At 38.7% G+C, this 11,342-nt stretch overlaps 1 protein-coding gene across 1 annotated transcript; it reads right to left on the bottom strand.

The window, feature by feature from the left end:
* Nucleotides 1–5: 5 nt before the first annotated feature.
* Nucleotides 6–11,110, bottom strand: LOC130075872 (multidrug resistance-associated protein 1-like; the record flags this gene model as incomplete). Its single annotated transcript, XM_056240666.1, has 15 exons — nt 10,976–11,110; nt 8,670–8,846; nt 8,435–8,560; nt 5,651–5,788; nt 4,873–4,998; nt 4,728–4,789; nt 3,597–3,728; nt 3,240–3,467; nt 2,623–2,800; nt 1,396–1,557; nt 1,206–1,298; nt 911–1,114; nt 629–775; nt 323–410; nt 6–64 (listed from the first exon to the last, which is right to left on the bottom strand). Coding segments are annotated over exons 1-15 (1,968 nt in total), but the record flags the coding sequence as incomplete, so codon positions are not given.
* Between the last annotated feature and the right edge of the window lie 232 nt (nt 11,111–11,342).

Raw genomic sequence — 11,342 nt, 5'->3', positions numbered from 1 at the left:
AAAGTAGGGGGGTCGCCTTTAGACCAGCTGAAAGCTCCGTCCACAATCCTAATGCAGTCAGGAGCTGAATGAGCAGGAAACAACAATGAAGTCTCTTAAGTGAACATCAAAACACATGAGATGACTTTAAACCCACAGATTCATCGAACAGCTGCGCTACTCTCTCATACAATCCTTTTTCCCCCCTGTCGGTCGAAACTGTTTGGGGACTGCAGAGCTTTGAGAGTCAAACATGCACAGCGTCCTAAAAAAAAGCACAACACAGGACACAGCACATTGGGTCTTTTGTAAATTTGAACTGCTTGTGAATCACTGAACTTACATCCAGTGATGGCTGGCCGGTCCACACTGTCTTCATCCAACTCTTCATGGGACAGAAATACACGCAGACGTTTCAAAGACACACTGGCCTAAAGAAGCAATAGATTTTGTGGTCATAATTCAAAATTAGGCAGACAACGATTTCCTGGGTCTTGCTTGAGAAGATCCCAAGTGCTCTGTGTTCGGTGTCCAAAACCTTTTAAGCTCTCATAACATAAACCACATTCATTATAATAATTACATGCAGCTTTTTTTTTTTTTTAAAAGAGAGAAACAGAGAGGGAAAGAAGGAGAAAGACAGGAATACCTGCACCATGCTGCTGATGACCATGGGCAACATATTAAGAGGGAAGCGCAGGATGTTGAACAGAGCCAGAGAAACAAACGCCTTCTGCGCATCCAGAATATTATGTTCATCCACTAACACGTATACTGCGAATGTGGAGAGGGCAACCTTTGTGAAAGAAACAAGATCACATGAGTGAATGTCTTACAACCATAAGGTAGCATCAAAAACAATGGGCATAATGAAAGAGCCCATGTAATATTGTAATTCTGGTCAAATCATTCACTCAAAGGCACCACCTACCAAAAATGGTGCGCAGACCCAAGTAAAGGTGGACACGGCACCAAGGTAAGCGGTCTTCTTCAGCACCAGCAATTCACTCTCCCGGATGGCAGACACTTTGTCTTTGAACGCCAGTTCCCATGCGTAGAGTTTAAGCACTTTAATGCCATTTAGCACCTCGTTCATAAGCTTGATCCTATTGTCTTTGCTTTTCATTTGGGCAACCTGTGGGTGAGTGTATCAGATTAAACAATGATGATCTGATTAATGAAATGGAAGCAAATAAACCTGCTGATCAGGAAAAGAGGTTAAAAACCTGGTAGGTTTTAGTTTTCATGGCAATGACTGCATTTATGGGAACCATCAGCACCATCACAGCAACTCCAGCAAGCACAGAAGGACCCAGATTCTAATAATAATAAAAAGAGAGCAAAAACGGTATTACTAATGTATAATGAAATGAGCACAAATTAAACATGCCAATACCCCTTTGTTTGGGCACATACCTGCCACAAGAAGTACAGGGCCAGGATAACCTGCAACGGTGCCGACCAAATCATGTTGATATAGGTGATGAGGTCCATAAACCGCTGTGCATCTACAGACATCAGATTCACAATCTCTCCGACCGTGGATGTTCGACGGGCAGCATTGGTAATAACCAAGGCCTAGACAAATTAAGGAAAACATTATAAATCTACACTACCATTAAAAAGTTTTTGTTTTGTTTTTTCAGCAAGGATGCATTCAATTGCTCAAAAGTAGCATTAAAGACATTTATGGTGTTATAAATAATTTCTAACTAGTTAGAACTCTAGTTTTTTTTAATGTCCTTTATACTGTGATTTAAGGAACTCTCTTTTTGAATTAATCCAGTTAAAAAATCCTGATATATTATGGAACTATGAAGGGGAGATTTTGTGCTGGTTGTTTGAAAATCATGTTTTTGCTTTGGCAAAATTTATAGAAAAAGCCTGGTATTTACGGCAAAGTATTTTGTATCCCGTATGAAAAGCCATCTCTATTTGTATGTGTGCTTATTTTTTATTTTTAAATGGTTTAGTTATGCTATGTCTTATGTCACGTGGCTATTTGGTGATATTTGTGAAGTTGTAGTGTCTAATAAGCCCATGAGGGCTGGGCACCATAAAAGGTGTTTGACACTAAAACAAATCAATCTAACTCAAATAAACGCTGTTTAGAATTTTCTATTTACCAAAGAATCCTGAAAAAAAATTACCCACAAAAATATTAAGCAGCACTAATGTTTTTAACATTTAATAATAAAAAAAAATTCTTGTCTTGAGCAGCAAATCATCATATTAGAATGATTTCTAAAGGATCATGTGACACTGAAAACTGAAGTAATGATGCTGAAAATTCAGCTTTGCATCATTCAGGCATAAATTGTTTAATGTATTTTTGTTCAAATAAATGCAGCCTTGGTGAGCTAAGAGACTTATTTCAAAAACATTTAAAAAAAATCTTGCCAATCACAAACTTCTGAACTGCAGTGTATATGCAATTTAAAAGTCAGATTTTGTATTGCATCTCTTTTTTTTTTTTTAATGATTTCAATTCATAAAATGTTTTGTGTTCTGAGAGTTAAAGTATGACACATTCACATTGGACAATGCATTATTTGAAGTCTTGTGATGTAACAAATACACACCAAATGTGCATAAACACCTACACCATGTTATGCACATTTTATCAAACAAAAGTCCACTTACTTTCCTATATACGGCACCAACGATGGCCGTACGTAACCTCATGCCAGTCACAAAGCAAACGTGAAAATATTTTTGCAGAATGAGGGTTTGAAAACAGGTACAAACGAACAGCAGAGTGGTGTAGAAGTAGCCAAGCCAAGTAGGGGCACTTGAATCGTTCACAAACTGGATAAGCAGCCTAAGATACAAAACACAGAACTCACGTGAGCAAAAATTGATACGTCAATCATGTTTCATGCAGCAGAATACAGTTCTTCTGGATTCACGCGAAAGGAAAGTGGGCAAACTGGTTAAAGGCTTACTGCCGAGAGTTCAGGTGATATATTCAGAAGATTAGAGAGGATTTGAACATGGTCCAGTGCACAATCTGATGGCACGACTTCCAGCATGCCAAAACTAACTCTTCACTGGAGCTCTTTTTAAGAGCCACAGCTGTTGTTTTGACTGTGTCGTTCCCACAGAGTTAAAGTAATTTCTAACCACATGACAGTGAAAACACAGGGGGAAGGTTTGCACTTTCCCCTGCAGAGTACTATTGTTCCTGAACACAGCACAGATGGGACTAATTACATCTCTGGAAAACATAAATAGCTCATTTTGATGCTGTAGACTCATACCTGAGAATCTCTGGTCCAACAAACATCAGGATGTCATGAATAATCTTATAAAGAGAGCTGACAAGAAAGTAGGGTCCAAAGGTTCGGCAGAGAGCACAGAAGAGAGACGGATCGCCAGTTTTCTGAAGGGTTTTCGCAAGCAAAATCTCGGACTCTTCTATTGGTTGTCCATCCTTCTTTTCTCCCCTTGCTGCTCGTTTTGGGGAGTAGAGTGTCTTATCTACTGGCCTAGCACAAAAACCATAAACAAACCAGAGGATTAGTAATTTGAGTAGCAAAACCAGAGACTTCATTTAAAAAATACTTATGTACCTCCTTGAGGAGGTAATACAAAAAAGTTAACTCCTTGAGTCTAACCTTTTGACCTTGTTGCATTCTTGGTCCCAGCGCCGCACTAGCTGTGGCACAACTCTCTGAGATTTATCCTCCACGTTGAGCGACCACAGATCCTTCTCCTCCAGAGGCCTTTTATAACCTTTCACCATCAATCTGTGAGGAAAAGTATGGGATATGAATTAACTATCAAGAACAACATCCAGCTTGAATACAAGCTTAAAGGGTGGTTCACCAAAAATGTGATTTCTGTCATTAATTACTCACCCTCATTTCGTTCCAAAACCGTGAGACCTTCGTTCATCTTCGGAACATATTAAGATATTTTTAATGAAATCCCCCTCTCTAGTCCATGTGGCTACAGTGGTTCAAACTTAATGTTATGAAGCGACGAGAATACTTTGTGCGCAACCCCCCCCAAAAATAACTACTTTAGTTATAAAAATAACTACTCTTATTATAGATTATCTTTTCTTCTGTGTCAGTGTCTGACGCTGTTCACGTGAGCACCATGACATGTGTGTGATGCTGACGAGGGAGCCAGCTAATACTGAGCGCCAGCGTTCTGACGTAGAACCCAGAAGAGCTACACTGTGTTTACAACGTGAACAGCGTCAGAGAGTGACACGGAAGAAATTGTTGAATAAAGTCGTTATTTTTGTTTGTTTTTTGTGCACAAAAAGTATTCTCGTCACTTCATAACATTAAGGTTGAACCACTGTAGTCAAATGGACAATTTTAACTGTCTTTACTACCTTTCTGAGCCTTGAAAGTGGTAATAACATTGCAGTCTATGGGGGGTCAGAAACCTCTTGGATTTCATCAAAAATATCTTCATTAGTTGTGTTCCGAAGGTGAACGAAGGTCTTACGGGTTTGGAACGACATGAGGGTGAGTAATTAATGAATTGTTTCATTTTTGGGTGAACTAACCCTTTAAAACATCAGCAAAAAAGGATCCTTCAAAAAGGTTGCTACTGCTACTTTTTCTGATATAGATAATACTAAGAATAATAATACAGAAAATGATGGGACAAATGGGATCAAGTAATTAATTACATGAGTCAGACTACAACTTCTAGACACCTCCATGCGTCGGAGGCAATGCACTAACCACTAGGCAATTCAAGTGCAGTAATTATTATTTTTTCTTTACCCTGTGATCCACCAGAAAGTGATTTTGGACAGGAACGAAGCTCCCAACTCTGGACATGGATTCTGTACACAAACATTCACAGTATTGGCCATCTTTTCAACATTCATATAATGAAGCATTCCTTCATTAAGTAAAGTTCACAAACCAAATCTTTGACAGCCTGTGAAAAGAGCGGAGGCTGGTCGGAGAAGCAGGCCAGGATCAGAGAGATGAGCAGCATGGTGTAATATATGTAGAATGTGGTATATTTGAACACATCCACACTGGCAGGCTGAAAAGAAAGACTGTTGGATCAAACAACACTTTAAGGCTTTGCTCACATTACAGACAAATCTGATTTGGTTTTTAAATCGGTACATTAGGACTGACAATCAGTTTGCAATTGGTGAACTATGATCCATTTGTCCAGTTTATTCAACATCCTGTATATCATTAATTATGTGTTGGTTGCTATAGTAATGATGTAACAGTCAATGTAATACTGAGAGACTTTCTTCTACAGAAAATGATGAGTAGTTGTCAGTGTAGGACGAAACAGGAAATTTGGCCTCTGCTGCGGTGCAGAACCCACATGATACATGAGAGATCATAAGCGGCATATTTACACATTTGTGAATATACTGGACCCAAAACTGCTGATTCATTCACTCGTGCACAATTCTTGACATAGTGAACATCACATGAGGAAATTTATGAGGATAGAATTAACCAAAATGAGTGTATTCAGACGCTACACAATTTGTGTGATATTACATATGTGACACATACTGTATTTCTAATGACAAAAACTACTTAAAATCTTATCTGACTGTCTAGACAGGGCTGAATCCCCCCCCCCCCCAAAAAAAAATCGGACTTCAAATCACATATGAATGTGGACTGACTGCAGAAACTGTCAGTTTTAACGGAAAAGTCATATTTACTTCATTCAACGCAAGCAGGATCTTGGAGCGAAAGGTGACTGTAGCGCACACTAAGGCGATCAGCCAAAAATTGAGCATCACCCCTGAGGACTGGACTCCCTTCATCCGCTCATACTGGATCAAGAACGTAGCCAGCAACTAAAACATATATAACAACACATTCAATTACACGACACTTCAACTTTGTAAACCTCAGGCAAATAAAAGTCACTGAGGCAAGGAAAGAGGAACACATTCATGTCATTTGAATATGAAATAAATGCAAAGCAAAGAGTAAATTACAAGCAAAGTAGTATAATTCAATATATACAGGTCCACCTCAAAAAATTAGAATATTGTGATAAAGTTCATTATTTTCCATAATGTAATGATAAAAATTAAACTTTCATATATTTTAGATTCATTGCACACCAACTGAAATATTTCAGGTCTTTTATTGTTTTAATACTGATGATTTTGGCATACAGCTCATGAAAACCCAAAATTCCTGTCTCAAAAAATTAGCATATCATGAAAAGGGTCTCTAAACGAGCTATTAACCTAATCATCTGAATCAACTAATTAACTCTAAACAACTGCAAAAGATTCCTGAGGCTTTTAAAAACTCCCAGCCTGTTTCATTACTCAAAACCGCAATCATGGGTAAGACTGCCGACCTGACTGCTGTCCAAAAGGTCATCATTGACACCCTCAAGCAAGAGGGTAAGACAAAGAAATTTCTGAACAAATAGGCTGTTCCCAGAGTGCTGTATCAAGGCACCTCAGTGGGAAGTCTGTGGGAAGTAAAAAAGTGTGGCAAAAAACGCTGCACAACGAGAAGAGGTGACCGGACCCTGAGGAAGATTGCGGAGAAGGACCGATTCCAGACCTTGGGGGACCTGCGGAAGCAGTGGACTGAGTCTGGAGTAGAAACATCCAGAGCCACCGTGCACAGGCGTGTGCAGGAAATGGGCTACAGGTGCCGCATTCCCCCGGTCAAGCCACTTTTGAACCAGAAACAGCGGCAGAAGCGCCTGACCTGGGCTACAGAGAAGCAGCACTGGACTGTTGCTCAGTTTTGCATGTCATTCGGAAATCAAGGTGCCAGAGTCTGGAGGAAGACTGGGGAGAAGGAAATGCCAAAATGCCTGAAGTCCAGTGTCAAGTACCCACAGTCAGTGATGGTCTGGGTGCCATGTCAGCTGCTGGTGTTGGTGCACTGTGTTTTATCAAGGGCAGGGTCAATGCAGCTAGCTATCAGGAGATTTTGGAGCACTTCATGCTTCCATCTGCTGAAAAGCTTTATGGAGATGAAGATTTCATTTTTCAGCACGACCTGGCACCTGCTCACAGTGCCAAAACCACTGGTAAATGGTTTACTGACCATGGTATTACTGTGCTCAATTGGCCTGCCAGCTCTCCTGACCTGAACCCCATAGAGAATCTGTGGGATATTGTGAAGAGAAAGTTGAGAGACGCAAGACCCAACACTCTGGATGAGCTTAAAGGAGAACTCCGGCGCAAAATGAACCTTTGGTCTAATTACACATTGTTACCTAGTCAACCGTTATCTGAGATTTGTTTTCATGATTATCGAATGTAAATAGTTTTATCTCTAAAAACAGTTTAGCCTATAAAGCTAGTATAACGCTAGTATATTGGGCATAGATCAATGACAAATAAAAATCGCTTGTTAATACCACTAACAAGGCTCAAAATAGCCCCACACTAACACGGTAGCATAATGAGGGTCCCTACCTTCAAACCGAAGCATTGAGAACTTTGTCAGTGTCCAGACAGTTTAATAAGAAGATATTTTAAACATACAGTCAACTTCGCGTATACAGGCAGGAGCCATCTTTGAAATACAGCCTTTACCAGTCGATCTACGAACGCCGATCCAAGTGCGCTGGTGAGATGTGAACGAGCTATAAGTTGTGATAAGGTGAGCGCGAACAGCAGGCTTGGATCGGCGTTCGTAGATTGACTGGTAGAGACTGTATTTCAAAGATGGCTCCTGCCTGTATACGCGAAGTTGACTGTATGTATTAAATATCTTCTTATTAAACTGTCTGGACACTGACAAAGTTCTCAATGCTTCGGTTTGAAGGTAGGGACCCTCATTATGCTACCGTGCTAGTGTGGGGCTATTTTGAGCCTTGTTAGTGGTATTAACAAGCGATTTTTATTTGTCATTGATCTATGCCCAATATACTAGCGTTATACTAGCTTTATAGGCTAAACTGTTTTTAGAGATAAAACTATTTACATTCGATAATCATGAAAACAAATCTCAGATAACGGTTGACTAGGTAACAATGTGTAATTAGACCAAAGGTTCATTTTGCGCCGGAGTTGTCCTTTAAGGCCGCTATCGAAGCATCCTGGGCCTCAATAACACCTCAGCAGTGCCACAGGCTGATTGCCTCCATGCAACGCCGCATTGAAGCAGTCATTTCTGCAAAAGGATTCCTGACCAAGTATTGACTATTGAGTGCATAACGGAACATAATTATTTGAAGGTTGACTTTTTTTTTTTTGTATTAAAAACACTTCTTTTATTGGTCGGATGAAATATGCTAATTTTTTGAGACAGGAATTTTGGGTTTTCATGAGCTGTATGCCAAAATCATCAGTATTAAAACAATAAAAGACCTGCAATATTTCAGTTGGTGTGCAATGAATCTAAAATATATGAAAGTTTAATTTTTATCATTACATTATGGAAAATAATTAACTTTATCACAATATGCTAATTTTTTTAGAAGGACCTGTATATGAAAAAGAAAAGGATATGGATCTCACCATTGTAATGCCAAGCATTGTGGGGCTGACTAGGTAGACTGGGGCTATTGTAGCCCCACGGCTTCTTTCCCAGAAAGAGTAGAAAACATCTGCCCAGCAGATAAGCCATAGGGTGAACCCAATAATCTGTTGGAGGAGAGTCACATGACCTTTAAACAGCTCAGTCATAAAGCACGCTGCTAGATAAAAGCAAGTTGTTTACTGTTGTACCGGAATCCTGTTTGTTAAAACTCACTGTTTTGGCTCTGTTGAGGTGGGTCATGCATATGTATCCACGGTCATGGCTTTTGATGTATAGGATGTAGAACGGTGCAAACAGCCAGAGGTAGAGGGAGGGTATCCAAACCAGCAGTGTGTTCTGGAAACATGGTGTCAGGTCTGGATTGTGTGTTTGCCATGTCCGGTTCCAATCCTGAAAACATAAGAGGATAAAAGGGGGTTTCATTCTATTTAACATCTTTGGAGATTCTTTGGACGAAACTTAGAAACAAAGTAACAACTGGAGTAGGCAAAGAGCTCTTGGCCGAATGGTAAAGCACACAAAGACCCAATGATGTGTGGAAGGAACAAACACTCCAGAACTCTTGAGCAGATCTTTCAGAGAACCAAAGTCAAGGATCTTTTCTGCACAATAGAGCAGGGAGGAAAGTCTTCAGCTTCTTGATAACAAAAGTCTTCTTTAAGAAGTGACATCCAAAACATGCCTAAAAAATGTACTGAACCTTTTCTTACAAAGAAAATCTAATCTTGTTCTCTGTAGGGAGCATCTCTTCCCATAATCCTGTCTCTGAGGAGGAAAAATAGATAAATATGTGCAAGAGAATAATAGATCAATAAATAAAAGGCTACTCTGCTATATTCTCAAACACAGGACACGAAATGTGATTTTCTTGACATTTGAGCTATTGAACTAAATGCATTTGAACAGCATTGCCATCATCATCTGTAATGACAACAATCATGTGAATCTTTCAAAAGCTGACAAGAAAATATTTCACCCCCAAATTCACATTACTGTAACAAGGAAAAAACATATGTTTGATTAAAGCAAATGACAATATATTTGAATTTACTGAATTATAGCAAAGTTATTCCGAAAAGTATCACACAAATAAACCTACATATATATATACTTTAATAACTAAACACAGCACTTTAAAAAGAAAAAACATGAAGAATTAGGCTAAAATATAATAAAAAAATTGATAATTTTGTTATTGTATATTGTGTTTGTCATGGCAGCATTTGTTGCACTTAAATTACAGAAATAAAAAAAGATGGTTAAATTTACTGAAAAAATAATATGGAAAAAACAATAAGCAAAACAAAAAAGCTACACTTGAACACATTTCCCCCTCAATTTCCTAGTACTATGACAAGGAAAAACGTGAAAAAATTATAATTAAATAAAAATTATAATATGTTATTTATTATGGTATAAAATAAAAAAATAAAAAAATTAACTTACGAAATGCAAAAATTTACGTAAAACTAAACAAGTCAAACTTTTTAAGAGTAAAGAGTTCAAATGTGCTGCCTTGCCATTAAAATAATGTCATAATATGGTTGTGATCATTTGTTTTTAAAATTCTTTAATTTGTTTATGTAAAATATGTAATTATATTTCCTCCATTATTACTATTTTGCCCTATGACTTAAAACAGTTTTAATACATTTACAAACTTGGAAATCCTTCAGTGCATTAAATCCGCATTAAATCCTTGGGCAAACAACGAACTTTGTAAACATAACAGCTGAGAGCATTTCAAAAGAAGCAACACACTTCCTTGGCATGCATGTTATCTGTCAGAGTGATTTATAATTCAATGTTTTGGCCCACTGAACCCGAAGGACAAATTGACTGTCTAAACCTGTCAGACTACAATTAATACTGTTAATCCACTGACCAGTCAGACCTTCCACAAACACAAACAAACAAAGCTTAATTCTTTCTAAATATGACAAATAATGACACAAGTTCTCTAGTTAAAAGGATACTGTCTGGTATGAGAGGATTAAGCTAAACAAAAACAAGTCAAAGAAGTGTCAAGTTAACTCTTAAGCTTCACATGGCGATAAAGACACACATTGAGCAGGTGTTAGTGTTATAAATCTTATATGCGACGGTTAGATTGTCATAGAGGAATGTCAACACTACATAATTAAAGTCTCCGGAGAGTTATACGTATGGTAGTTTGCTGTGTGGCTAACCGGTTAGCTTAGCAACGGTGGCTCCGTCTCAAAACCTTGTGAGCTGCCTAGTGCCTACCTTGACAGCATTTTTCGGCGTTATGGGCGCATTCAATCCGAAGTGAACTCTTCACGAGCGCATTTGATGCCCGGAAATTATCTGGCCCTCGAAACGGTCGTTCAAAAGCGCCTAAGACGCAACAAAAAAATGCTGTAGACCTATGTAGAAAGTTCACTATGTTTTAAAACACAGCCAGGGTCTCATGCTGTGCAACCCAAACCACGGCAATCTGTTGAAAACAATATCGTCGGTAAAACAGCTAATGACGGTAGAACTGTTTATTTACTTACCCAAAACGGATCAGAACCGTCCAAACTGCAGAAACTGTCAATACCCATTCGCCGCAGGAAGGATCTGTTATAGCGTGCTGGGTTTAAACTGCCTCCGTTTCATAACCACTGCTGTGTGTTATGGTGATGATAGGGACCTGTATGGAAGTGTGATATGTGAGATGAACAATGGGGGGCGCTGTTACCTCATCAATTTAATAACTGACGTAACAGGAGTCACACACAACAATATGGCAAGCCGGGTAATGAGGTTTTAACCCTCTGGTTATCTTTGGGGTCTTTTTAACCCGCAAATGACTTTTGGTCAAATTAAAAAAAATGTTCTCTTTGTCCAAATGGTATGAAACTTTCTACAGCTCTTAACACT

Source organism: Rhinichthys klamathensis, unplaced genomic scaffold (genome assembly GCF_029890125.1).
Source record: "Rhinichthys klamathensis goyatoka isolate OS25496 unplaced genomic scaffold, OSU_Roscu_1.1 h1tg000605l_1, whole genome shotgun sequence".
Classification (NCBI taxonomy): domain Eukaryota; kingdom Metazoa; phylum Chordata; class Actinopteri; order Cypriniformes; family Leuciscidae; genus Rhinichthys; species Rhinichthys klamathensis.
Note: the sequence above shows the minus strand (reverse complement) of the source record. Positions and strands in the feature narration are given on the sequence as shown.